Genomic DNA, 23972 nt, shown 5'->3' on the forward strand with positions numbered 1-23972 from the left:
CAGTGGTGGTCGTCTTTCAGCCTTTCTTACCTTGGCCATGTCTCTGAGTATTGCACACCTTGTGCTTTTGGGCACTCCAGTGATGTTGCAGCTCTGAATTATGGCCAAACTGGTGGCAAGTGGCATCTTGGCAGCTGCACGCTTGACTTTTCTCAGTTCATGGGCAGTTATTTTGCGCCTTGGTTTTTCCACACGCTTCTTGCGACCCTGTTGACTATTTTGAATGAAACGCTTGATTGTTCGATGATCACGCTTCAGAAGCTTTGCAATTTTGAGACTGCTGCATCCCTCTGCAAGATATCTCACTATTTTTGACTTTTCTGAGCCTGTCAAGTCCTTCTTTTGACCCATTTTGCCAAAGGAAAGGACGTTGCCTAATAATTATGCACACCTGATATAGGGTGTTGATGTCATTAGACCACACCCCTTCTCATTACAGAGATGCACATCACCTAATATGCTTAATTGGTAGTAGGCTTTCGAGCCTATACAGCTTGGAGTAAGACAACATGCATGAAGAGGATGATGTGGACAAAATACTCATTTGCCTAATAATTCTGCACTCCCTGTATGCGGTGCGCATAGATGCACACCTTTCAGCATTGATGGTGCCTTTCCAGATGTGCAACCTGCCAGTTCCATAAGCACTGATGCACCTTCATAGAGAGATGTAGGCTTTGAACTAAGCGTTAATAACAAGCCTAATGATGCTATCCTCTTCAGTCCAAAGTGTGTCTAAACATTCGATTTGTTTTCTTTGTTCTAATGTGAACAACATATGGGTTTGTGAGCTTTCTAGATCCTTTCATTCTGTTTATACATTCATTTTACACGGTCACAGTTCAGTTTCCCTCAACTCAAGCACTTCAGAACATTATGGAGAATGTAAAAGTCAGTAGTGAGGGCCGTGCAACCTTTCTCCGTCATGTCTTCCTCTTCTTTCACTGCACTCACTGTTACCAACAGTTGGGTGTCACTGCTTCAGCCTTGATCACATTAACCACACACTGCCTAGATTATCTTAAAAACTCAACATCACAGCTTGTCTCTTGTGTTTTCAGGTCCAAATGATCCTTCAGTTTCCAAAATCAAACAAACAGAGGCAAAACCTGTCCGGACTCATTCAGCTCGAATGAAATGATCGATGTGGTCATTCTGCCCGGTGTTACAATAAAGTTTAACATCAAGGTATCCATGAAAAAGATGATTTAGGTCTAGCTGATTAAGATGACAACGTTTCTATTTATTCTCTATTCTGACTGAACCATTTCTTTAAAAAACAAACAAAGTTGTACACTTCTGCTTTCATTTTGGACAGAAACAGACTGAAAACTATGTATCAGTGACTTTTGACAGACGACAGTGTGCTAGATGTGGAGCTGTGATTATGCTAATCTCTTTTTTAATAAAGCAAACACTGTAAATTTGATTATTCATTTTATTATCACATTAAGAAGAGTTTATCTACAAGCCGACAGCAACCAACACATTCCAGCTTTAATTGAGCTAAATGTGTAATTAATTAGAGTATATGCAGATGATGCAAAGATTTAAAGGGCTGATTCCCTTTGAAACTTTGATTATAAATTATGACTTTATTCATAAAGGAAGTGAAAGCTTATTACAAAAGGAGTGTCTGGAAGTGGTATAATCAGATATGAGGAATGTCTGATACTGTAATACTGAAAACAGACATACAAAAGAGCTAAATAACGAGAAAAATTAGGTTTTAAAACAAGTGGGAGCACAGACACCAGTTTAAGTAACAAAATTCAGATTTGAGAGAAAGAAAAACACTCTGAAGTGTACGAACCTGTTTGTTCTCCACATAAAAAGACTGTGTGCTTCCTGTGAACTCCAGTTTTACAAACAATTGACGGACCTGCTTCTGTTATTGAAAAAAAAAACAAAAAAACTTGTGGTCTTCTACATGTGCCATATGTTTGTGGACACAGCTGGCAGTGAGGAGAGTTAAAGTAATCTGATTGTTGTGTAGATAAAGCACGATTTCAATCTGCCCCACAGCCCTCAGATGCTGACATGAGCAGCACGTTAATACCAGACATATAGCAGACGTGTCCACATACTTTGGGCCATTCACAGCTGTGCACAAAGAGTGAGTAGTATCATGTGGAGAACAAGCAGACGCCAAAGAAGAAGAGAAACAAGAGTGTTGTGCTCTGTGTTTGGCAAGTGAGGAGTGAACGTATCGAGTGCATTTGCAGCTGCTCATCTGAAGCTGCTTCAGTCTCTCTCAGAGAAGTTTTCCTTTTCTTTGGTTTTTGGCACACGGTCGCGTTGCCGCTGAGCTCAGAGTACGCAGCAGTGCTTCTTCTTCTTCTTGCCACTCGGCCAATTTTTGTCTTTACTCTCAGACATTTTCTTCTTGCGGACCTCCCTCATGAGGTCAAAGAACACCTGCAGACAGATTACATGGATTAACTGTTGGTCAGAGCCTTGTCTCAAAGGTCAGAGCTCTTTGTTTTGTTTCTTTTGTTCTCTACCTTGTCCACATTGGCTCTCGTCTTGGCTGAGGTCTCCACGTATTGGACGCCCCACTCGCTTGCCTTTGCCGTGGCCTCTTCAGCAGAAACCTGCCGCCGATCCTCCAGATCTGACTTGTTCCCCACCAGAAGGAGAGGGATGGCCTCCTCTTCTTTCACCCGCAGGATCTGCTCCCTGAAAATACAAGAGAGATTTTCAAAGTACAGGTCACTCTACATTAATGGTCCTCAAAGTTTCTTTGAGACAAGACTATTAAACATTGATGCCCTCATTAGTCTGTTAAAGTAAATATTCTCATTTTATCAGTGGTAGAAAATGAAGCTGCAGTTCTTAGAATGTCAACAAGAGGCTGGGTCCAACAGTGAGTCAATCTCCACTACAGATGTGCAGTAACGCACTACAAGTAACACGTTACTTAATCTAATTACTTTTTTCAAGTAACGAGTAATGTAAAAGCTTACTATTGCAAAAAGTAATTAGATTACTGTTACTTTCCTGTAAGCATGCTGCGTTACTGCGTTACTAAACTGTTGTGATTTTGTTTGTGAGAGTGTCTCATGACAATGACGTAAGCGCGTGCAACGCCCATGGCAGTGAAAAATCAAACTTCAAATCTGAGCAAGCATGTAGCAAGCCGCCACGGGAATGTGAAAATCACAAACCCCAAGATCCCCCTGCTGTCATGACCGCTGCGGCACCAGGCAACACTCCACCCTCCCCACTCCTGCTAAACAGGTGACAATAGATTTAAGAGCGACGGGGCTTAGTATCGCTGAATCTTTCATTTTATTTATTTTTCGCTGTGTTTTACATGCATCTATTTGAAAGAGTGTAAAAACAAAACATTATTTTATTTTATATGCTGGAATATGCAGAAAATGGTTTTAAATGTTAAACAAATGTTTAACATTTAAAAGTCAAACACAGTTGCACATAATTTAATTTTTGCTTGAAGCAATGTGTATAAAGTTAAAAGATTAAAAGAAGTTTTAAAGAGAGGCTTTTTCATTTGATTACATTTTATATGATAGATTATGCAGAAAAAGTAGAATTGGGCTGAAAGGTCTGTTGCTTTATTACGTATTCAGGTTGTGTATGAAAAGTAACTAAGTAACTCATTACTTTTGAAAATAAGTAATCAGTAAAGTTACGGGATTACTGTTTTGGAGACGTAATAAGTAATTAGTAACTAGTTATTTTTTTTCAAGTAACTTGACCAACACTGATCTCCACAGATTCCCACGTTAAAATGTCTGAATTTACAACAGAAATAAACATGTTTACAGCACTCTCCAAAAAAAAAAAGAGCAAGCAAACACTTTTTGTTCTCTAATTTTCCGTCACAACAGCTGTACAGCAGTGATTTCCTCTTTTTTATGACTCACCTGTTTAAACTTGGATCACGACTTAAAGTTTGCCTTTCTAGTTTTTACTGAAAGCTGTCAGCAGTTCTTTACTGTAGCTGCTAGCTGTGTGCTGCGCTTGATCTAAAGTCCAGCCTTTATGGGAAGGAATGGGAGGAATCTGTTGACTTAAAAGCGACCTGTGTGTGGTTCTTTTGAGTTTAACAGCTCAGTTTTCGTGTCAACATGTAAATGTGATTTTTTTTTCCCCAGGGCTGAATTTTTAAAAATGTTTTAAACACAGTCATTTTCACTGCCTGGTTGTATATTACTGTGGAGATTTTACTCCACATAAGTCGATTAAAATGTACCTCTGCTTGTTAAGAAGACTCAGACACTGACCTGAACTCCGACGTTGCTGTGAATGACTCGTGCTCTGTGATGGAGAAGACGAGCAGGAAGCCCTCGCCACTGCGGAAATAGTTATCCCTGATGGCTGCGTAGTCTTCTTGACCCGCCGTGTCCAAAATGTCAATCTGCACGTCCTCGCCGTCCAGCACCACCTTCTTCCTGTAGCTGTCGGCTTTGGTGGGCTCGTAGTCCTCCACGAACTGCGAGCAAAAACAAGGGTCACGTGACTGGGGAGAAGAAACAGCACAGAGGGAAGGGCTGATGGAAAATGTAGTTCTCGAGTCTCACCTCGTCATACATGAACTGCAGGGTTAGGGCTGACTTCCCTACACCGCCGCTGCCCACCATGATCACCTTGTGGAGAACCAGAGAGCTCTGGTTTTTGTTCTTACCAGAGGCCATGACTCTGGTCTAGGTCAGGTGGCTCACAGCTCTGCTCTCGAGTTCTGACGACCTGTAGAGACCAGCAGAGGTCAGCAGGAAAGGACATGAAAAGACTCACACATTCATTTTGGGACTTACAAAAAACCCCACGTTTGGTTTGGCACAGATTTTTATGCTGGATGCCCTTCCTGACACAACCGTCACAGCGCTTTGCGTCTCCTCCTGAACTTGAATTGGGGATCTCTCATGTGTCAGGCAAACTTGTTAACCACGACACTATAAGCCACTATAGAGCTGGGCGATATGAGATTTTTTCATATCACGATATGTTTTTTTCATTTCAGGCGATAACGATATCTATCACGATATAAGCCAAATAACTATATTTGTAAGATTTAAATGTGCCGTTGCTCACAAGTAAAATGTGAAATAATCAGCAGCTTGTTTTGATTTAAATATTTATTTCCTATAATAAGTTCAACAGGGTAGATGTACTTAAGGAACATGAGACTTTTTCAGATAAATAAAGGCAAATATTGCAAACTACACAAAAGGCAGCCGCTAAAGCGTTTAAGTTTCAAAATAGAACAAACAAAACAGACTAAATTGTCAATTCCACTTAGAAACAAAATATTAATTGTAAAAATAAATCTTAGTTTGTGTTACAGAAGAACAGACAAAACTGACTAACTTTTGTCAATATCAAATAAACTGAGAACTAAAAGGAAATTCTCAATCTCTCCTTGTTGTATAGCTTAGCTTTTCAAACAGTTTTAACAGTTACTTTAGTCTGACAAAAGCCGAATGACGAATTAGCGCTTCCAGTCAGAGACTGAGGCTACGTCCACACGTGCACGGGTATTTTTGAAAACGGAGATTTTCCGTTTTCGTTTTAAAAAATAATCCCGTCCACACATAAAGGCAGAAATGAAGGAAAACGCTGCTATGAACATGCCAAAGCAGCAGGTGGCGCTAGATTCCTAACCGTACCGAAATGTTGGCCAATCAGAAGTCTAGAAGCCTCGGTGGGAAAAAGTAAACAAAGCTGCGGCATAGAAGCAGAACAGAGTCGTATGTGTGGACGGACAGTAACTGTGTGTATATGTAAGCATTTAAACACTGCAGAGAGTAGAATTAACAGTATTGTAGAAATTCTTTTCACCGAAACAATAACGTGGCGCACAGTGTGATGCATGCACCAGTTTATTGTATTTCCAGACTTGCTTTCGGCACAATTTACAGTGCACGCTACTCTGTTTTTTGTCAGACTTGAAATAGCCGAAATACCTTCACACTACGGAACTTCTATGGCTCTTCCGTTCGACAATCTCTCCGGCATTGAAACCATCATCTGTTTTCTCTTCGGTCACGCTCGGTTGATTTTTCTAGTCGGCACACTCATTTCCTCCATTACGCGCTGGCTCCATTACCCGCTGGCTGCTTCCCAAACAAACACACGTGCGGCTTGGCACTTGTGCTGTACGTAACAAGTCACGCGACGTGACGCTGCGGCTGTGATTGGTTCGGCGCTGCGCTACTTAGTTTGGATTGGCTAAACTTTTATTTTTTTAATTTTTTTTTTATTTTAAGAGGACAAGAGCGGCGAGGTCTATCGCGATAGCTTAATTTCTCTATCGAGTAAAAGTTATATCGCGATACATATCGTTATCGTTCTATCGCCCAGCTCTAAGCCACTATATGATGTGCACCTTCCTAGATATGCAACTACACGCTGACACAGATATAAATGCAATGATGATGTTGGTCACTTGCGCAGGCAGCGTCACAGAATCTACATAATTATACTTCTGCATTGAACCTAAGGTGTGACGCAGTCTTGAGATTCCTTACCAGGTGATTCAACTACCACTCACTCCTTAGCAACTCATATGATGACAACAGGATGGGTCAACAACTCATAGGACAACCTGTGACTCCACTGTAGGGTGAACACCTGGAACTACCAATCAGCTTTTAGAGCAGATGAAACCTCTCAATGAGATGAAAACCATGTTCAAGAACCTTAAAAACAAAGAAGCCAAGTTCTCTTCAGCACAAATGCCTAAGACTACCAGGAACCTGCTATTTCTAAGACCTGGACACGCTGCTTGAATAATTATTTTGGCAAATATTGGGATCATGATTTATCAGGAAAGCATTGGCAAAAAGTCAAAAGAAAAGTATATTTTTAATAAAGGGGATTTCCTGGAATCTTCAAATAAAATTCAGATAAAAAAATAAAGAAATTAATCACTGTGAAGTTGTGATTTCAACCTATTAAGGATGGGGAATTAATGAAATGCGTAAAGTCAAAAATGGCAAAAATGAAGCATTATTGCTTTAATTACAGTCCTGCTCTACATGTGAACGTTTAAGGCTTCTCCACTGTGACCTGCAGACTGTACTGTTATTATACATTTACGTTTTGAGGTTTTCCCTTTAAATGCAGGTTGTTACGCAGTGGTTTCACTGGTCTAGCCCACTTTAGGTCAAATTGGGCTGTTTGTGGACCAGGATCTATGGTTAATTTGCCGCCTCTGCTCTAGAGGATTCAGAAAAATTCAAACACACAGCTGAGTTTTTATGCTTTCCTCTGAGATCCAAAGAAACTGGTACAGAGTGACGCCGTTTTTCTGTTTCATATCCTCAGAGACGGACAGTCTGTGGTTTAAGTCAGCAGTTTGAAGGCTTTACATGTACATGCATATGCTTATGCTCTGTTGGTTTTATAAAGAGGTTAATGCTTTTATTTTGAAAATTAAAGTCTGGGTGCTTCTGTGTATGCTTAGACACATATGTGATAAACGTACTTCGATCACTATGTGAGCTGAAGCTGCATTTGCACCTAATTTAGTGAAGACTACAGATTTGGTGTGGCGGGGCGGTAATATTTGAATATTTTGTCATTTAGCTTGTTGTGATTATGGAGCTACGTCTCCTAACAAAGGTTCTTCTAAAAATAAGAACCTTACTGTGAGTAACGAGATTTTTTTCAGGTGCCAAACAAATGAGCAGACAGAGGAAACAACAGGATGCTTTCCATTCTTCAGCTGATTGAGATAATCACATATTTATCTTTCTGAGAGATATTGGCCTTGCTGCGTTCCTCTTGTGCTTCAGTTTACGTTCGCGGCCCTGACACAAAGACGATATGGTTTGGTAGCAATGAAGACGTTTCAAGAACTCCTCAATAAGAAAAATCTCCTGGTTTGTTCGTGCTACAGTTTTCACAGACATTTTGAACATCGAGGTCCTCGTCTTCGCTCCCCTGCGTTTTGATTATGAACTCACCAATCAGACTTTTTCCACTTGCAATTGGATGGAGTTAACTTGGCTGTGAATATCAACTGTAGGTTACTGACAATGTAAAGATGTATTTGCCTCATTTACTGTCCCCTGGCTGATTCCAGCTCAGTGTGAGAGTCTTCACTGCCGTTATTTACAGTGTTTGTTAAGTTCCATTCACACAAAAAGCAACATTGTGCTTCGCTTTGAAGGGGAGTATGTTGTTTTCGGCATATAGCCAAAAACAACATACTCATGGGTTAGTTTTAAGAAATAAAAAATAAAAATCGTTCAGCCCTCATGTCGCTAGATGATATTTCAGGCTTCTCACAAGGCAATCAGTGGTCTCCTTCGCCTTTACTGGTAGCGGCTTGAGTGGACGTGGCTTAACATTGAACAAACGTTCTACTAGACCAGGAATCTCAAACTCATTTTTACAGTAGCCCTTAAGTGTGCCAGCTCAGTGAAACTCGCCTTTTTTGTCAGTTTAAATAAGCTGAAGCACACATGTAATCCCAGAGATATCTTAATGTAAGAAACAAGAAGTGCAATTTCATCAACATGTCTCAGTTTTTCTACATAAAGAAGTGTTGGAATAAATCTGAAATTCTGACATTTAACTGCTTATTTGTAACTTATTTACTCTGGTGGCACATGAATGGCTACAAGGAGGTCTTTATCAGCGGGAAAAGCTGTAAAACCTGTGAAAATACAGGTACAAGTCCAACATTTATGCCCTTCTTCACTTGTTCCAAAAGCTGTTCAGTGGGGCCGATTAGAGCCTTTGCCAGGCCGATTCTAGCCCTCAGTGCCTGATGTTTGACACCCCTATACAAAGCTCTAGTTCTTACAAAGTCTCTGCTGTTAGCGTGCTTCACACTGTGATAGCTTTGTGGTGTTGTAAACACAGAAAAATTGCAGAACTGAACTCAACAGATCGACTGATTGTCACCGATATGCGATCCAAGTTTCTGATTCAGGATTGGACAAATAAGTGATCAACATTTGTAATCACTGACAACGTTACATCAGCTCTAACATCAGACAGAAAGTAGAGCCCCCTTAAGCACACTGAGGGGTAAAAATCCAGCCCTGAAAGTGTCTGCACTGCTGGAAAGTACTAGGAGGAGAGCAGGGCCAGTTCCTTAGAAGCTCATGGGGAAAGTTCCTGCCGTGGAAAAGGGTCGTTAGCTTCAGGTGTGAGTGATACAGGTCTGTACACCCTGCATGAGTGATAAGTATGGGAGGTATGTGGAAAAACCCTCTCGTCAGTGACCTTTCCAGTTGCTCGACATGCGGGCAGAGATAAGCTGGAGCTGTAAATAAGCTCCGAAATTAGCCATAGATTAATAACACGGCTGGCTGAGCTCAAAGAGGAACTATATGTGCTCCTATCAACACTCAACTTCAGCTTCCTCTCTGTCCTAAACAGCTGGAAACGAGTCTCAACAAGACACTAAACAGACACTGCTCTTCCCGGTTTCTGCCCCCGTCCCTCAAACGTCATCTCTGATTGGCCTCGGGCGCGGACAGGCCTGTTGTCATTGGTCGGTCGCGCTGCCACTCAAAGCTGCCCGTAAAGCAGCGACAGATAACGATTTCTGTTCCTCCACAGGGGGAAACTGAGCGAGAATCCGCCGTTAAAACGCTGCCCGCGAGGCAGAGGCGGACCGTGCCGGGGTGAACAGCACGGTCGGACTCCACTCACTCACCTGCTGAGGTGTTTTCCTGCCGTTCACTCAGAAATCCGCTTCACGCACAACTTTTACAAGTTCTCCAGCAGACTGTGCGCCCCACCTTGTACACGGACTCGGCGAAGATCGTCTGTGTTCGCGAGGACGACCCACTCTTTCAGCTAATCGCAGGCGGCCGCTCAGCGCACGCGCAAATGTTACCAGGGCGACTGATGTACCACTTTACCCGCTAAACAAACACCAACACATGTTATTAAGCATCTTTGAAGGTTATACGATTTAAATAAAGTCCACAAAATGTCTGGCCCTGTTATTTCTAGCAGAGAAACCCGGAAACAGACACAGAGTGACACCTCCTACCTTTACCTTTACCGTCTTGTCCTCTACAGGATGTGACGTCACGGAATTCCCTGTCTTTATTGTTACTGAAAGAAAACAAATATTCATTCAGTAATATTTTTATAGGCCACTTTGACACTTCACTTTATTTACTACTATATATATATATAGGTGTTTTACTCTGATTTATTTTTACATACAAATTTTGAAGCGCTAAATATGGGAATTAAATTAAAGCTCTTCCATAAATCTGCTTTAGATCCTTTTATTATTTAGTTTTTGTGTTTGTTATTACTTAAATGTCATATATCATATTTAACTTTTTTCAGTCTTTTTTTGTGATTTACGTCTTTGCATTTGAGCTACTTTACATTTTTATCTTTATTTTTTCTTTAAATTTCATTAATTTTGTTCTACATACAGCTGACTAAAATTTGTGACCTTTGAACTTGAATAGATGGGAAACAGAAATTTAAAAAGGCAAATAAATATGATGACTGTTTTGTTCCCTTCTTAGATCACTGCAGTGAAGTAACTGTGATCCATACAGGAGGGGAACAAATGATGAAATTAGAATAATTTTAAAAATAGAAAAATAAATAAATAAATAAATAAAAATAATCTAGTAATTATGAAGCTGGATAACCTCACACTTTTTTCTTTTGGGACCATGATGTCCATAACTCATGAAAAGAAGCTGCTTTCTTTCAGTTCCCTTCACCTCTGATGACTTTATATTTTATATTTTTCAAAAAAAAAAAAAAAAGGGAAAGAATGAATCGGTTCTTAAATATCAGTCTCCCAACACCCCCAGGCAAACTGATGTGAAGGTCTTTACAGCAGTGTTGAGTTTGTTTCTAAACCAAAAAAAGAAGAACAATGAGCAGCCCAGACAGGACTAACAATTCTGACTATTCTGTAAACTAAGAGGACTGTGGCCTGCTTTGCTTCAGGATTTTAGTTTATGCTTATGATACCATCAGACGTCTTCTGCAGAGGAAAAACAGCAAAACAGGAACACAGATTTAAAATCAGTGATCCCGGTTTAAAGTAAAAAAAAGTTCAGTTTCTGAATTTCTCCTAGTGTGTGCCATGACCCTCTGCTGGACTGTGAAGGTACTGCAATGATCAATTATTGTAAGTAGAAAGCTACTTTCAGCTGCTCCCTGATTCACAAGGGCCGAAATAGGTTTTATGTCGGATGGTCTTCCTGTTTCAGCCCCTTCCAGCGGATTTATGTCTCCTCCCGGCACTGAATCACTACACTATGAGGCCAAAAAAAATGTAAATCTTAATTCTAACAATATGTTACAAAATAAAACCAACAGGAATATAACGTTTTAAAAGTCACCTCTTTAAAACTTTTATATGATTTAATGCTGCAGCATGAACTTATAGGATCAGATGCAGTTTTATAGGCTGAGCCAAATGATCACCCATCAATCTTCAGGACCAAAGCAGAATGCGGTTGGTTTAATTCTTATGAGACTCTGTAGGACAAAGTACTTTGGAAGGATTATTGAAACACATTTTTTCTCTAAAAAATTTCTTTGTTTCTTGGATTAGCTTGGAGACCTGTCCAGGGTGCTCCATCTTCAGACAGTAACAGCTGAGTTAGACTCCGTTTGGAAAGTAAAGCTGCAGACAAACAATTAGAAAAGCAAAATGAAAACAAAGGAAACAGCTAGATTTTCTCCTGTGTGATGATCTGAGGTTTGGCCAATGTTTGATTTTCACATGTCAAACTGGGCTTCAGTCTAAAGTCTGGTAAGTTTGGCGACTTTAGAAGAACCAAAAGCACAATGAGGAGATCTTTGACTTTCAGTGGAGCAAATTTTCAATCAGTCTGTGAACAAAGAGAATAATTTCCTTCACAGCCTCATCAATTTTATGTTAACTGTTTAACTTTTGTCCCCTTTTCACTTGGATAGATCCCAATTTTTAGGTTTCTGCTGCAAAATTTCAAAATCATACATTTACTTACCTGGAAAGCATGAACATTTTCTTGGGGTGCAAAACTATAGAATTATTGAAAGATTTTATACATGATGTAGTTTCAGTGTTTGGAACAAAGATGGCGCCATTTCATTACTTTCCTCACGCATGACAAGGAGGAGCGGAGATCAATGACTAAAGTGCCAACCTTTATTGAACTGGTGCTATATGGAGCTCCAAAGTTAAGTAAAACCTGTTTTTAACCTTTTATTTTATCATATTTAGGATATATAAAATAGAATACATTTAAGAGTTCGTATTAATTAGAAATTATGATTCATGTGGTCATTAACTGTGAGGATAAAAAGGGAAAAGCAGATTGTGTCTGCTCTTCAGGTTGTTTTGCCTTGTGATAATCACCAGCTGAAAGGTCAAAGGTCACTGAGCCCAGCCTCTCTGCCTATCTCGCTAGTGCTGGCTGTAAAGGGGTGTGACGAGCTCATTTGGTTCTCAGTTTTACTAACAAATGTTGTTGTCCGGACTTCCTGCCGTGTCATTAGGACGAGCTGTTGCGGATCATGTTCCATTTGACTACAAAGAGCGAGGCTCTCCGATTATTTGAATGTTCTTTTAGGGCTTATCGAAATGAGCTTGGCTGAAAATGTAACGCTGTGGTTTGAGCTCCCATGGTGCTTCAGGGCGTTTACGTCAAAGTTTATCCACTTGCAATAACCCCAGGTGTTTATTTTAATACATGTGGCAACATTTGTTTGAATTTCCAAAAGTATGTGGTCACATCTTAGTTTGAAACAATAACACATGAAGAATAAAACCAGCCTTTTTCTATACAGCTGAGAGGAAATATCAGGGTAAGTCAACATTTTTCCATCTATGTTGTTTTTTGCCTGCTGGTCACTGACTCAACTTGAAAATCAACCGTTTTAAAGAAGCTAAAGGACACAAAACAACAAAGTGTCTACAAAATCACTTTTATGGACCATTAACGTTTAATAAGTTTCTACAGGACAAAGGCTGTAAAGAAAAGCTTTGATGTACATTAAAAGGTAATCCAGGCTTTATATTATAGCTACAACATATGGTACAACTGAAATGGTGGTATTTCCATACTTTGGGTCACATTTTTCTATCCAGTTGTAAGGTAATGTTATATAAACTGATTACCATATACATATCTGTGTTATGTTGTCTTTCTGAAGGCTGAGCATTGATTCAAGTTCAGCTTATAACAAACGTCCTTTGGAAAAAGCCAGATTTAAGGATCTTAAAGGATATAAAACAAAAGCAAAGACTATAAATTTCCTTTTATGCACCAGAAAAACTTTAAAAGTTAGTATGAGAGTATTAAACACAGGCTTCTGCCACTCTTATTAAGATTACAGTTTAATCCAGACTTTATGTTTTGCTGGGTCTTGATGTTTTATGTGATTTTTCCTTGTTTTTCCTCTTCCTTGTACTCATCAGACTGCAAACACCCTCCCCAAAGTTAAAGTGTTTTCCCTGTTTTATTTATTTTAAAGTGTGCTCCTGGATGATTAAACCAAACTGTAGTCGTGTTTTAGCGGAATCTTCTGTGATGTGACGTCTTAAAAGTCCACGTGAGCTGAAGCACTGCAGGATACAGGATACATAGACAAATAAACAAAAGCGTTACAAGTGGTATTAGAAGAGAGAAAAGGGTAACACCGAAGTCCACTGAATGTTCTTACTGTCCACACAACAAGTATTTTACATGTAAACACTTTCATTTTGAGTATTTCCTTTTTTTTTACATTACAGAATAAATATTGCAGCTTTTACTCAATCAGTCGTACTGTACATCGAAACTCTACATGAGCATGAAAAAAAAGTTGTGTTTTATCTCTAAATTTAGCAGTGGAATGTTTTCAGAACTGAAATAATATGACTACATGCAATAAATAACATTTGATTACAATGGCGATCGTGGCTCAAGAGTTGGGAGTTCGCCTTGTAACTGGCTTGGACAGTCTCAGTCGTTGTGTCCTTGGGCAACACACTTCACCTGTTGCCTACTGGTGGTGGTCAGAGGGCCCGGTGGCGCCAGCGTCTGGCAGCCTCGCCTCTGTCAGTGCGCCCCAGGGTTGCTGTGGCTACAACGTAGCTTGCCATCACCATGTGTGTGTGAATGGGTGGATGACTGAATGTGTAAAGCGCTTTGGGGTCCATAGGGAAAGTGCTATACAAATACAGGCCATTTACCATTTAAAGTACTCAAGAGGTGGTAATCAATAACGAGAAAATTCTCCAAGTAAATAGATAATTTTTAAGAAATCCAGCTAAATAATCAACTTGAACATTTATGTTTAAAGTAGTAAATAAATTAGATGAACTCAAGCAGATCAAATACAATTTGTGATGATCATTGAAAATAAATCACTCAAAAAGAGAGAAAGTGACACATGGCGACTGAAACGAAGTACAAAGAAAATAAAAGTTTTGACTATTTAATCCAAATAACTACTTATTTACTAACATGGTCCCTTCTTTAATTAAATTAGGGCATTTAACTTAATTCATTTTGATCTCCAGTTCCTGAAGTTCACTTTCTTATTAATTTATATGTACTTTTTATCTGCATACACAGTTTTAAATACTTGAGAAATGGCAAAGACCACCAATGTGCAACATTATAACCTTAATTTATTTCAGGTATATTGTGTTTGGACTTTTAGAAGTGTGGCTGTGTAAAGATTTAGATATAATAAGGACACCAATCCTCCTGCAGTCCCATTCAGTGTAATAAAAACATGTTCCTACAAATGTGCGGTGTATGGGTCACTGAAGCAGCCCTCACTGTGCTGTATGGGCCACGTGAAGGTGACAAAATACAGATTTTTTAAACACATAATGTAAATATTAAAAATGTTCTAAAATAGAATAGAAATAATCGATGTTTATAAACATAAAACTGAGTGTAGCTGAGATTTTTTTTGCTCTACTGTAACTTGATGTGATATCTCCTCATTAAGCAAATTTACTGTAACTCACCTTTTGTAAGGTGCAATAAGTTTATTATACATCATTTACATTTTTGTTACATTTACATCAAATAAAGTGAGCAGCATAAATTTCAGCTGCTTTTTTTTTTTTAGTTTTTGGCATGTGTAGAGCACATTTCTTCAGAATTCTGCACAATTCAGCCCTTCCCACAGCTGTTTTGGGTAATCAGATTACTTCAGCAACAGAGGAGTCCTGTGGTTTTCTGTGGGCGGAGGAGGGCAGAGGGGTGGTGTAAACCTGTAAACAGCTCGGGTTTTTAGAGTCTGCCTCCCTTTAGGGCTAATTTCCCCACAGGGAGTTTTTCAGCAGTGAGCACCCCTGGCGCTTCTCTGACTCCTCGCTAGCCCCGCCCACACTATCCCCCATCCCAACCCCCTCTCCTGTATATAAGAAGTTTTGGGAGACTGCAAGCTCACACGGCAGAATGGAAACGCTGCTCGGTGCGCTCACAGGCACGCCTCCCTCTCATCTTCCTCCTCTTCCTTTTAATCTTCTTAATTGCGCGTCGGCACTCCGGCAGCAGCAGCACAGCGGGAGTCACGAGCAGGGCTGCTTGTAGACAGTGAGGATGATGATGATGGTGATGCTCACAGACTGAACTTTGAAGATGCTCGTGGAGGACTCTGCGCGTCTTCTCCGCTCTCTGTGGAATACGTGGAACCTCCTGCGGGGCCGATGCTGATTACCGTGATGCTTTTCGGGTGAAGCTCCAAAAAAACAAACAAACAAACAAACAAAAAAACTGCACCAAACAAACGGATTATCGAGAACTGAGCTCCGCACTGCTGACAGGCTGCTGGTAGCGATGTGATAGAAAGGTCTCCTGCGCACACACCTCCCAGTGATCAGAGCCGTGCGGGCTGCCGTTACGCGCGGAGGCTGCTCTGCGCTTAAGGAGCGCGTTTCAGTCTCCGTGTTTGAACTTTATGATCTGAACTGTGACAAAAAAAAGAGGGAGAAAAGTTTTTTCTGCTCCTCCTCAGACAGAAAATGAGTAGCTGTCTTCTCAGACTGGCACTCCTCGTGGCTTGCGTCCTCTCCATCCGCTGCACCGCTGCGCCCGGTACTGAGGCGGAGGCGCGCACGGCGTCCCGGGACACCTGCGCGTCCTGCGGCGGCGGCGCTCTGCCGGAGGAGCCGGAGTCCGGGCGGCTCGACGGGGACTTCTTAGAGGCGGTGAAGAGGCACATCTTAAGCAGGCTGCAGATGCGGGAGAGGCCCAACATCACGCACCCGGTCCCCAAGGCGGCCATGGTGACAGCCCTGCGGAAGCTGCACGCCGGGAAGCTGCGAGAGGACGGGAGGGTGGAGATCCCCAACCTGGACGGGCATCCGATGAGCAACGAGGTGCTGGAGGAGAGCTCGGAGATCATCAGCTTCGCGGAGAAAGGTGAGGAGTCACTCACGCCTCACTGTTCTCATCATAAAGTCGTTTCTTTTTTAAATTTTTATTGAAACTAATTAAAACCAATCAGATCACCTGTTTTATTTAGGTATGAAAAAAGAGAACACATTGATTTTTCTCTCCGAGGTGGATCTGTGCTTTTGTTTCTATGCAGAAAATAAGTTCAAGGTGAAAGTCTTTTTTTTTTTTTTTAAAAGATAACCCTAAAACTAAAACATTTCCCTATAAAAACTAAGTCTTTATGGACTTTTTAAAAGTATGCAGGTGTGAAAACAGCAGAAATTTATCAACAAAAAGCACTAAGTTTTAAAAACCTTTAAAAAATAGATTTTGATAAATCTTTATGGCTGCAGGTTTGTATAAAGCAGGCAGGACACTTGTTCTCCTAAAATTCAGGATGTGAGCTGATATTTGATGTATGCAGAAAGGATCAGGAGACACACACACACACTGAACTTCCTCCAACTCTGCTGCTCTGTGTGTGTGTTTAAAGTGTGCGTGTGTCTTTATATACTGACTGAGTGAGAAACAACCCAGAGAACATGCTGATGTTGAACAGATGTTGGTGCTAGGACCTGAAAACCCCGCCAAAATAAAAGCAGAGGGGCCAGCTGTAGCTGTAGCTGCTACCTGAAGTTGTTCTGTGAATCGAGAAGCTTGATTTCTTTCTAGAATCAACCCCTGGGGATAGTTTGGGACTGTTTTTGACCCCAGTTAAGCTGTCATCACATGTTGGCTGTTTCCACTGTAGACAGTCTCAAAGTAAACCAAAAGAAATGCTGGTTTTGCCAGATCTAAAAACTCATTTCATGCATTTTCTGCACACTTTAAGTAAAGTTTTGTGATTCTTTGGGCAGATACATTACAAATCAGGCACATTTTGAATGGAGTTTGGTGGCTGTTGCATTCATGTGAGTGACAGAAAGTGGGGACAATCCAAATGTGAGTGCTGTGTTCACTTCCCTGTAAAAAATAAACCAGTGTAAACTCTGCTCGGTGTCGGCGGAGGTTTCACTCCCCGCTGAGAGGCTTTTATGCTCTCAGATGTTTCTCTCTGTGGCCGCTGTGTTGCAGACCTTCCACCTCGGCATCACCCACTTGCCAGTTGGCTGGCGTTGAGCGGCGCTGAGCGGCTGCCAGTGGGGACATGGCACGGCGTCAAGGCCCACAGGAACAGTTTTGCTTTATTTGAAAGGAGCAGGGCTGAAAATGATCAACGACACCACCTGCTTCGCCCACGTGTGTCTCTCAGCACGCTCGCCGTCGCTTCTCCAAAACATCTGCTTTCTACATCAACAAATCACCACTCAGAGTGTCTCTGTGTTTGTGTGCATGTGTGTGCATGTGTGTGTATTGATTATATCATGTGTTTGAGTGTCATTTATCCCTGCCTGTTTTGGAGGATTTGAGCTTTTGTCCAGCTTTTCTGTGAGTGCCTGCATGCACATGTGTCTGCATCCAGGATACTGTGTGTTTATGTGTGTGTGTGTGTGACACAGCAGGCCTGTGTTGAATCAGTCTTCTCAGTATAAGGTCAGAGCTTTTGTGCTGGTTGTCGTGCAGCCTGAATGCAGATTGACGGGCTGAATCCTGCAGCCTGGCACCCCATTAAAACTCATTCCGTGTGTGTGTGTGTGTGATCTAACTGCAGCCTCTAAAAACACAGGGAGCATGGTGTTGGTTTGTTAGCTGCTGCGTCACAGTGACACACAGTTTGGGTTCTGACTTTCAGGCTAACTTTCTGTGAGTGTGAGCTCCATTAGTGGCGATGCCTTCACTTGCTGCTGTATTTATAAGCTCACTAGTGACATCTGGGTCACTCCCAGAAACAAAGGGTCCTGTAAAAATCAGTAGCTGCCCCTGTAGGTGCACCAATGTACCTCTTAAGCTTGACGGTTGGATCTCAGGGCAACTTTGTAGTACAGATTTGCACCTCTTTATATCCACCAGGTCACTGGGGTAAAGGTTAACATTCACCCAAATAAAAAAAGCTTTTAACAGAAAAACACCAAAAGACTTTGTTTGAAGTTCAACATCTTCTACTTTATGAATATTTTAAAGTTTTTCTTCTGCATGTGTATAAAATAAAAAACAAACTCAGCCCCTACTCTTGCAACCTAGTCACTGCTAACCTCTTAACATCCAACTAGACGAGGGGTGGGCGACTCTAGAAGCTCATATTGACTTAGTAAAGCAAAAGACCAAACAGTTGTTCACTGCACAAGCAAATAACGCTAACAAAAACATTCTCCAAAATGCTGCATGAGCATTTAAATTATCTCACATATTGCCATTTGGATGAAATGCGTGACTGAACAGGTTAGTGATAAAACAGGCTGAACTGGAATCAAGTCCTTTTTTCCTCCCCTCACCTCCACCTGGTTGTGGCAGACGGCTGCCCCTCCCTGAGCCTGGAAACCCCGTAAAAGGGGAGTTTTTTTCTTCCCACTGTCACCAAGTGTTTCTTCTCTGTGGGTCGTCACATTGCTGGGGTTTCTCTACAATACTGTAGAGCCTTTACCTTACAATATAAAGTGCCTTAAAGGGACTGCTGCTGCGATTTGGTTTGAACTAAACTGAAGTAAATGGCAGTTTAGAGTCTCTGCGGTCATTTGCTTTAAGATTGTTTGGCACAATGCTGTCTGTGGTTGGTTTTTCATGGGTTGTTTTCAGGACATTGTTGGTAGATTTAGATGGTCTGTGGGCCGGTTCTAGTCCTCAGGCTGGTGGCAGACATAGAGTTGCATTTCTAACCACATGCTACAAAATACAAGATGTTACCTTCCCATCTACTCAATTCAATTCTGACACATTTAGCACCAAAAAGTCTTGCCTGATGGTCATTTCAGTACATTATGAGGACCTTTTGATCATATCAAATGATCTCCATAAAATAGCAATGTGTAAAATAGTGTTTATTTGACAGTTTTCCCCCTCAAACATGAATAAAATTGCTGTACTGGATGGTTCATTTTTGCCCATTTTTACATATTTAGAGTAAAACATTTTGTAATCAACGTTCAACATCTTATTTAGTGTAATTTGTTAAAGCACAGGATGCAAACTTCATGTTGCTGAAACACACGAGTTTCCAGAAAAAGCACAAGCTCAAAATTTCTACGTCAGGATCTGGATCTTTTAGTATTATTATATAATAAATCACAAAGGGTCATTCATTGTTTTAAAAAAAGGAGAAGTAACTGAGTTTTAACAGATCTCTGTTGTTTGACCACTTTGACGGCAAGAATAGGATTTGCTTATCTTCCTCTTTTCATTTTGGCGCCACTGATCTCATAACCACAAGCGGGTCAGCATTTCTTGTAGCCACAGATTTCAAATGAAAGACCATTCAGAAAATGTCCAGTGTCAGCAAATGTTTGACAGGAAAACAGCAGATAAGTGAATTCAAATGAAAGTGGTTACATGCCGTCACGTCGGCTTATTTTAGCTTGAAGTTTTAGTTACTGCATTAGAAATTCTTTTTGCAAATTTGCACAGTTGGGCCACTGCCACATCACAGCATGCTTTATTCATCTGTCTCTTAATCCTGACTAAACATTTGTGGCTCTGACCACGGAGAAAGTAAGATAAATAAATGATAAATATGTGCCAGATGTAACACCGAGCCAGTTGCTGTCTTTCTTTTCCAGCGCATGATGAGCAGTTTATTAAAATAAGCCTGTTTGGACACTTTCAAAGCATTTACCATCAAGCCGAGCTTGGTATTGATACCAGAGTCCTTTAATCTCTGGGTTTATCTTGTCCAGAAGAATCCACGACTTCCTTGGTCCCATCAAAGACAACGCAGCTGGCTCATCTAACAATGCTTGTAGATCTCATCCCCAAACCAACGCCAGCCCGTTCAGACCCCTCCTGCCACTGAGTGCTTGTTTATATCTGCATCACAGGCATTTTAGCTGTCGCTTTGATCTCTACAGTTTAGAATAAGTGAACAAGCCGAGGGTTTTAGCATCTTGATAGAATATGTGGTGACAGACGAACATAAACCACCTGTGAAATCTGCGCCTGGAGCTCAACTTAACCTTTGTTATCCTTTTGTAGAAACTTTACTTTATCATCCTTGATTTTTATGGTGACAGCAGCGGTCTAATCTGCGGGCAGTGTTTGATGTAACAGCCAAGTTGCTGACTCAGAGATGTCCTTGTCTCAAGATGGATGAGGCGAAGCTTGTAGAGTTAGAACGTCTTTCACACTGTTTCAGATTTATGTTTTGTGTACTCACAAGCCTTGTATCCAGTTCAGGGAAGCTTTCATGGTATTTGGTTGGTCTTCTCCTTTTTTTTTTATGGTTAAAGCTCTCGAGGTTCATTCACTGAAGTCTAGGTTTGAAACAGCCACTGAAAGCTCCAGAAGCATCTCAAGATAAATGACCCCAAAATGTAAAACGCAGTAGATTGATTAGACCGTTTCTTCTAGTCATGAGAGTGTGGAGTACTGTTTCACTCCACCATCAATTACTCAAGAGTACTTAAAGGATATTTACATGTCTCTGCTCCAGATCAAAACTTTATCCTTCGTTAATGGGCAAACTTGCTTGCAGAATAAATCCCACAAGAGAAATAAATGAGATGGATTGCAATCCATACAAAGCAGCCCAGGCCAAACAATCCTGGCATTTTGTTGTAGTTTAAGTACTTGGAATACTTCTAAGACCAACATGGTGGTATTAATCTGTCTAGAGGTATCATTGGGTTTGAGGGGATTTGAGGATTTGTATTTTTCAGTCACAGTTCTTCAAAAGAGCTAATAGTCCTTAAACCTGTGTCCATGTGCAGTGTCTGCACAGTCTCTGAGAAAAAGCTAACGCCATGGAGATAGTCTTTCTTGTGTCTCCTGAGGCTTCATAGACCTGTATTGCTCTGTCAGGCCTCATTGTAAGGACAGTCAGGCTTTGTATGATTTTATTTTCTAAATTAGTAACATATGATTTTATTTTCAGCCTTTGCTTTTGTGAGGTGCGTTTTTAGGTGCCAAACTAACTTATCCCTCTCCTTTCTATATCTAGATCTTTCCAGTCACTTGTTTCTCTTTTCTGAAATGAGCAGCTTCTGTCATCTTCAGGACTGCTTCAGAAGTTTATCAGAAGTTATCTGCCTATACAGCTTACTAGGGCTAATCTTGGAAAAACCCAGAACCTGTTCTCGTGCTTCTTTATTGATATATACTGAAGTGTCAAAACTGATCATTAAGGGTACAAGGGAGGTCATCAGATGTTGCCTTTATGGGGAGAAAGAGTTATATCTTAATATAAACATTTACCCATGAGCTGGTTGTCACTGCCCTTTACTTTCAATCGTCAGTGGTCTTTCCAGATGGCGTATTCTGAACAGTTACTTGACATCATTGTTAATACCTCTGATGTGTTTTTGCTCCTTAGATGATATGGTGACATCCCAGTCCAGCCTGTTTTTCCTGATCTCCAGCGAGGGAAACCAGAACCTGTATGTGACGCAAGCCACCCTATGGCTCTACTTTAAGGTGCTGCCGGCACCTTTGGAGGTGCGTGCCAGGCGTAAGGTTACGGTGAAGGTGTACTACCAGGAGCCCGGCCTTGGCAGCAAATGGAACCTGGTGGAAAAACGAGTGGAGCTAAAACGCAGTGGCTGGCACACCTTTATGCTGACTGATGCTGTCCGGTTGGTGTTCGAGAAAGGTGACAGGCGACAGAACCTGGATATCCGCTGTGAGGGCTGCGAGGCAGAGGGTGTCTTGCCCATTTTGCTCAATGTCCATGATGAGTCCCACCGACCTTTCCTGGTGGTACAGGCGAGGCAGGCTGACAGCAAACACCGGATCCGGAAGCGAGGACTGGAGTGTGATGGCAGCAGCAACCTGTGCTGCCGGCAGCAGTTCTACATAGACTTCCGACTCATCGGTTGGAGCGACTGGATCATTGCACCGTCAGGCTACTACGGGAACTACTGTGAGGGGAATTGTCCGGCTTACATGGCCGGTGTCCCCGGTTCAGCTTCATCCTTTCACACAGCAGTGGTGAACCAGTACCGCTTGCGGGGGATGAGTCCGGGCTCCATGAATTCCTGCTGCATCCCCACAAAGCTCAGTACCATGTCCATGCTCTACTTTGACGACGAATACAACATCGTCAAGCGTGACGTTCCAAACATGATCGTGGACGAGTGTGGCTGTGCTTGAGTATGTTTTTCCTGTTTACTTAAAGTGGAACTGAAGAACTAAACAGATTCACAATATTACAAAAAAATTAAATATTAAAATATTTATGGACGACGGAGAAAACATGTGCACGCACAACCTCATCCACACATATCTACACACCCTCATATATGCCTGCACAAAAACTTGTATATATATTTATGTTTGTTGATATATTCATAATATGAGTTTGAAGACTTAGTCTCCTGCAGACAGAAATGAAGAGTTCTCTTCCAAATCTTTAAAAATCCACTTGGAAAACAATCAATATCTGAAGTTCTTCATTAATTATCTCTAAGATAATGAGGATCTGGTTTGTTAAATTGTGTAAGACTTACTTAACCTACTAGCCTTTACAAAGCAGCATCATCTGATGTAATTTTCTGCTATCACTCAAGTTGTTAGTATAGGCGCCACTTGAAACTCTTCATGAGTAGAACATAAACCCAACCTTGAATGTTAAAATGCTGTCTCCAGAGGAGGTAAAAGGAGCTTTACATGAGTAACAATGAAGGTTGGGGGGTGATTCTGCTATGCCTCTTTCAAGAGTACTTTGGACAAACACTGAAAATGTCTTCACACCACTCAAGCTACACCAACATACAGCACTTCTGGCTTGGATCGTACAGCACTTCTGGCCTTAACAAAGTTTGTTCCATAATAAGACCTGCAAATTCCAGAAACAGATTTTTGAAATGAATGGAAACATATTCTATATTCCAGCAAACCCCAGTAAACAAGGTTTTTATTACTCCAAAACCATTCAATAATTATCCAAAATACAGGTAGAACTTTGTGAGATGTCACAACTGAAATTCAATGGAATATCTGCTTAGAGGCCATGTTTCTGATATGCATTTCTTCACAGTTTTCCATTAACTTTAGTGCTGATCAAACATTTTGATTTGAAAATTGTTTTACCCAGTAGAATCTGTAGATAAAAAAGAAATGGGTTAGTAGCTTGTCCAATTAATGTTTATACTTAATTAGCACTTAAGTAACACTCAAAGTGTCATAAGTTTATGCAAACTTAATTTTTGACCTCTTCTAAAGACTTTGGATGAGTCAATCAAACGCCTTCCCTTTCTTTTTGGGTTTTGTACCTCTGAACTTAAAAAATACATCCTGTAGTTGAAATCTTCATCACCAGTAGAATCTGTACATCATAAACTAGCAGCTCAACCAAATTCTACCCTTCTTTTGGGGAATATGTACCGTTAAAAGTAATAAACCCCATCTTTCAGGAATCCACCTTAATTTCTCATCAAAGTATGTGTCACATTTTGCTCCAATAAAAATATTTGTATCTGAGAGTAGGGCAATAGCTCATCCAGTCAATATATAATGAGCACCCATTTACCAACTAAAGTTCCACAAATTCTATGATATAATATTTGGTTTTCCCAGAGGTTTTGGCTCAGTCAACCAAGCTTCTATGCT

General features: G+C 40.9%; 2 protein-coding genes across 2 annotated transcripts; one reads left to right on the top strand and one right to left on the bottom strand.

Moving 5' to 3' along the window:
- Positions 1-1747: 1747 nt before the first annotated feature.
- Positions 1748-9733, bottom strand: LOC146607995 (ras-related protein ralB-B-like). Its single transcript, XM_085348226.1, has 5 exons — positions 9641-9733; positions 4548-4713; positions 4251-4459; positions 2505-2679; positions 1748-2418 (listed from the first exon to the last, which is right to left on the bottom strand). Exons 2-5 carry the CDS (start codon positions 4659-4661, stop codon positions 2311-2313), a joined length of 606 nt encoding a protein of 201 aa, XP_085204352.1. The 5' UTR covers positions 4662-4713; positions 9641-9733; the 3' UTR covers positions 1748-2310.
- A 1848-nt stretch (positions 9734-11581) lies between these two features.
- Positions 11582-22514, top strand: LOC146607996 (inhibin beta B chain). Its single transcript, XM_085347587.1, has 3 exons — positions 11582-11593; positions 15923-16325; positions 21739-22514. The coding sequence occupies exons 2-3, from the start codon at positions 15926-15928 to the stop codon at positions 22512-22514; spliced, it is 1176 nt and encodes a 391-aa protein (XP_085203713.1). The 5' UTR covers positions 11582-11593; positions 15923-15925.
- The last annotated feature ends 1458 nt before the right edge of the window (positions 22515-23972 follow it).

This window comes from Diplotaxodon limnothrissa, linkage group LG23, assembly GCF_057381915.1.
Source record: "Diplotaxodon limnothrissa isolate DT_005_m linkage group LG23, D_limnothrissa_male_GT1.1, whole genome shotgun sequence".
Taxonomy (NCBI): domain Eukaryota; kingdom Metazoa; phylum Chordata; class Actinopteri; order Cichliformes; family Cichlidae; genus Diplotaxodon; species Diplotaxodon limnothrissa.

Coding starts and splice junctions, on each gene's coding strand:
- LOC146607996 (XM_085347587.1), top strand. CDS start 15,926: ATGAGTAGCTGTCTTCTCAGACTGGCACTCCTCGTGGCTTGCGTCCTC. Junction 16,326..21,738: donor CATCAGCTTCGCGGAGAAAG/GTGAGGAGTCAC, acceptor TTTGCTCCTTAG/ATGATATGGTGACATCCCAG.
- LOC146607995 (XM_085348226.1), bottom strand. CDS start 4,661: ATGGCCTCTGGTAAGAACAAAAACCAGAGCTCTCTGGTTCTCCACAAG. Junction 2,680..4,250: donor ACAGCAACGTCGGAGTTCAG/GTCAGTGTCTGA, acceptor TTGTATTTTCAG/GGAGCAGATCCTGCGGGTGA. Junction 2,419..2,504: donor CGAGAGCCAATGTGGACAAG/GTAGAGAACAAA, acceptor ATCTGTCTGCAG/GTGTTCTTTGACCTCATGAG.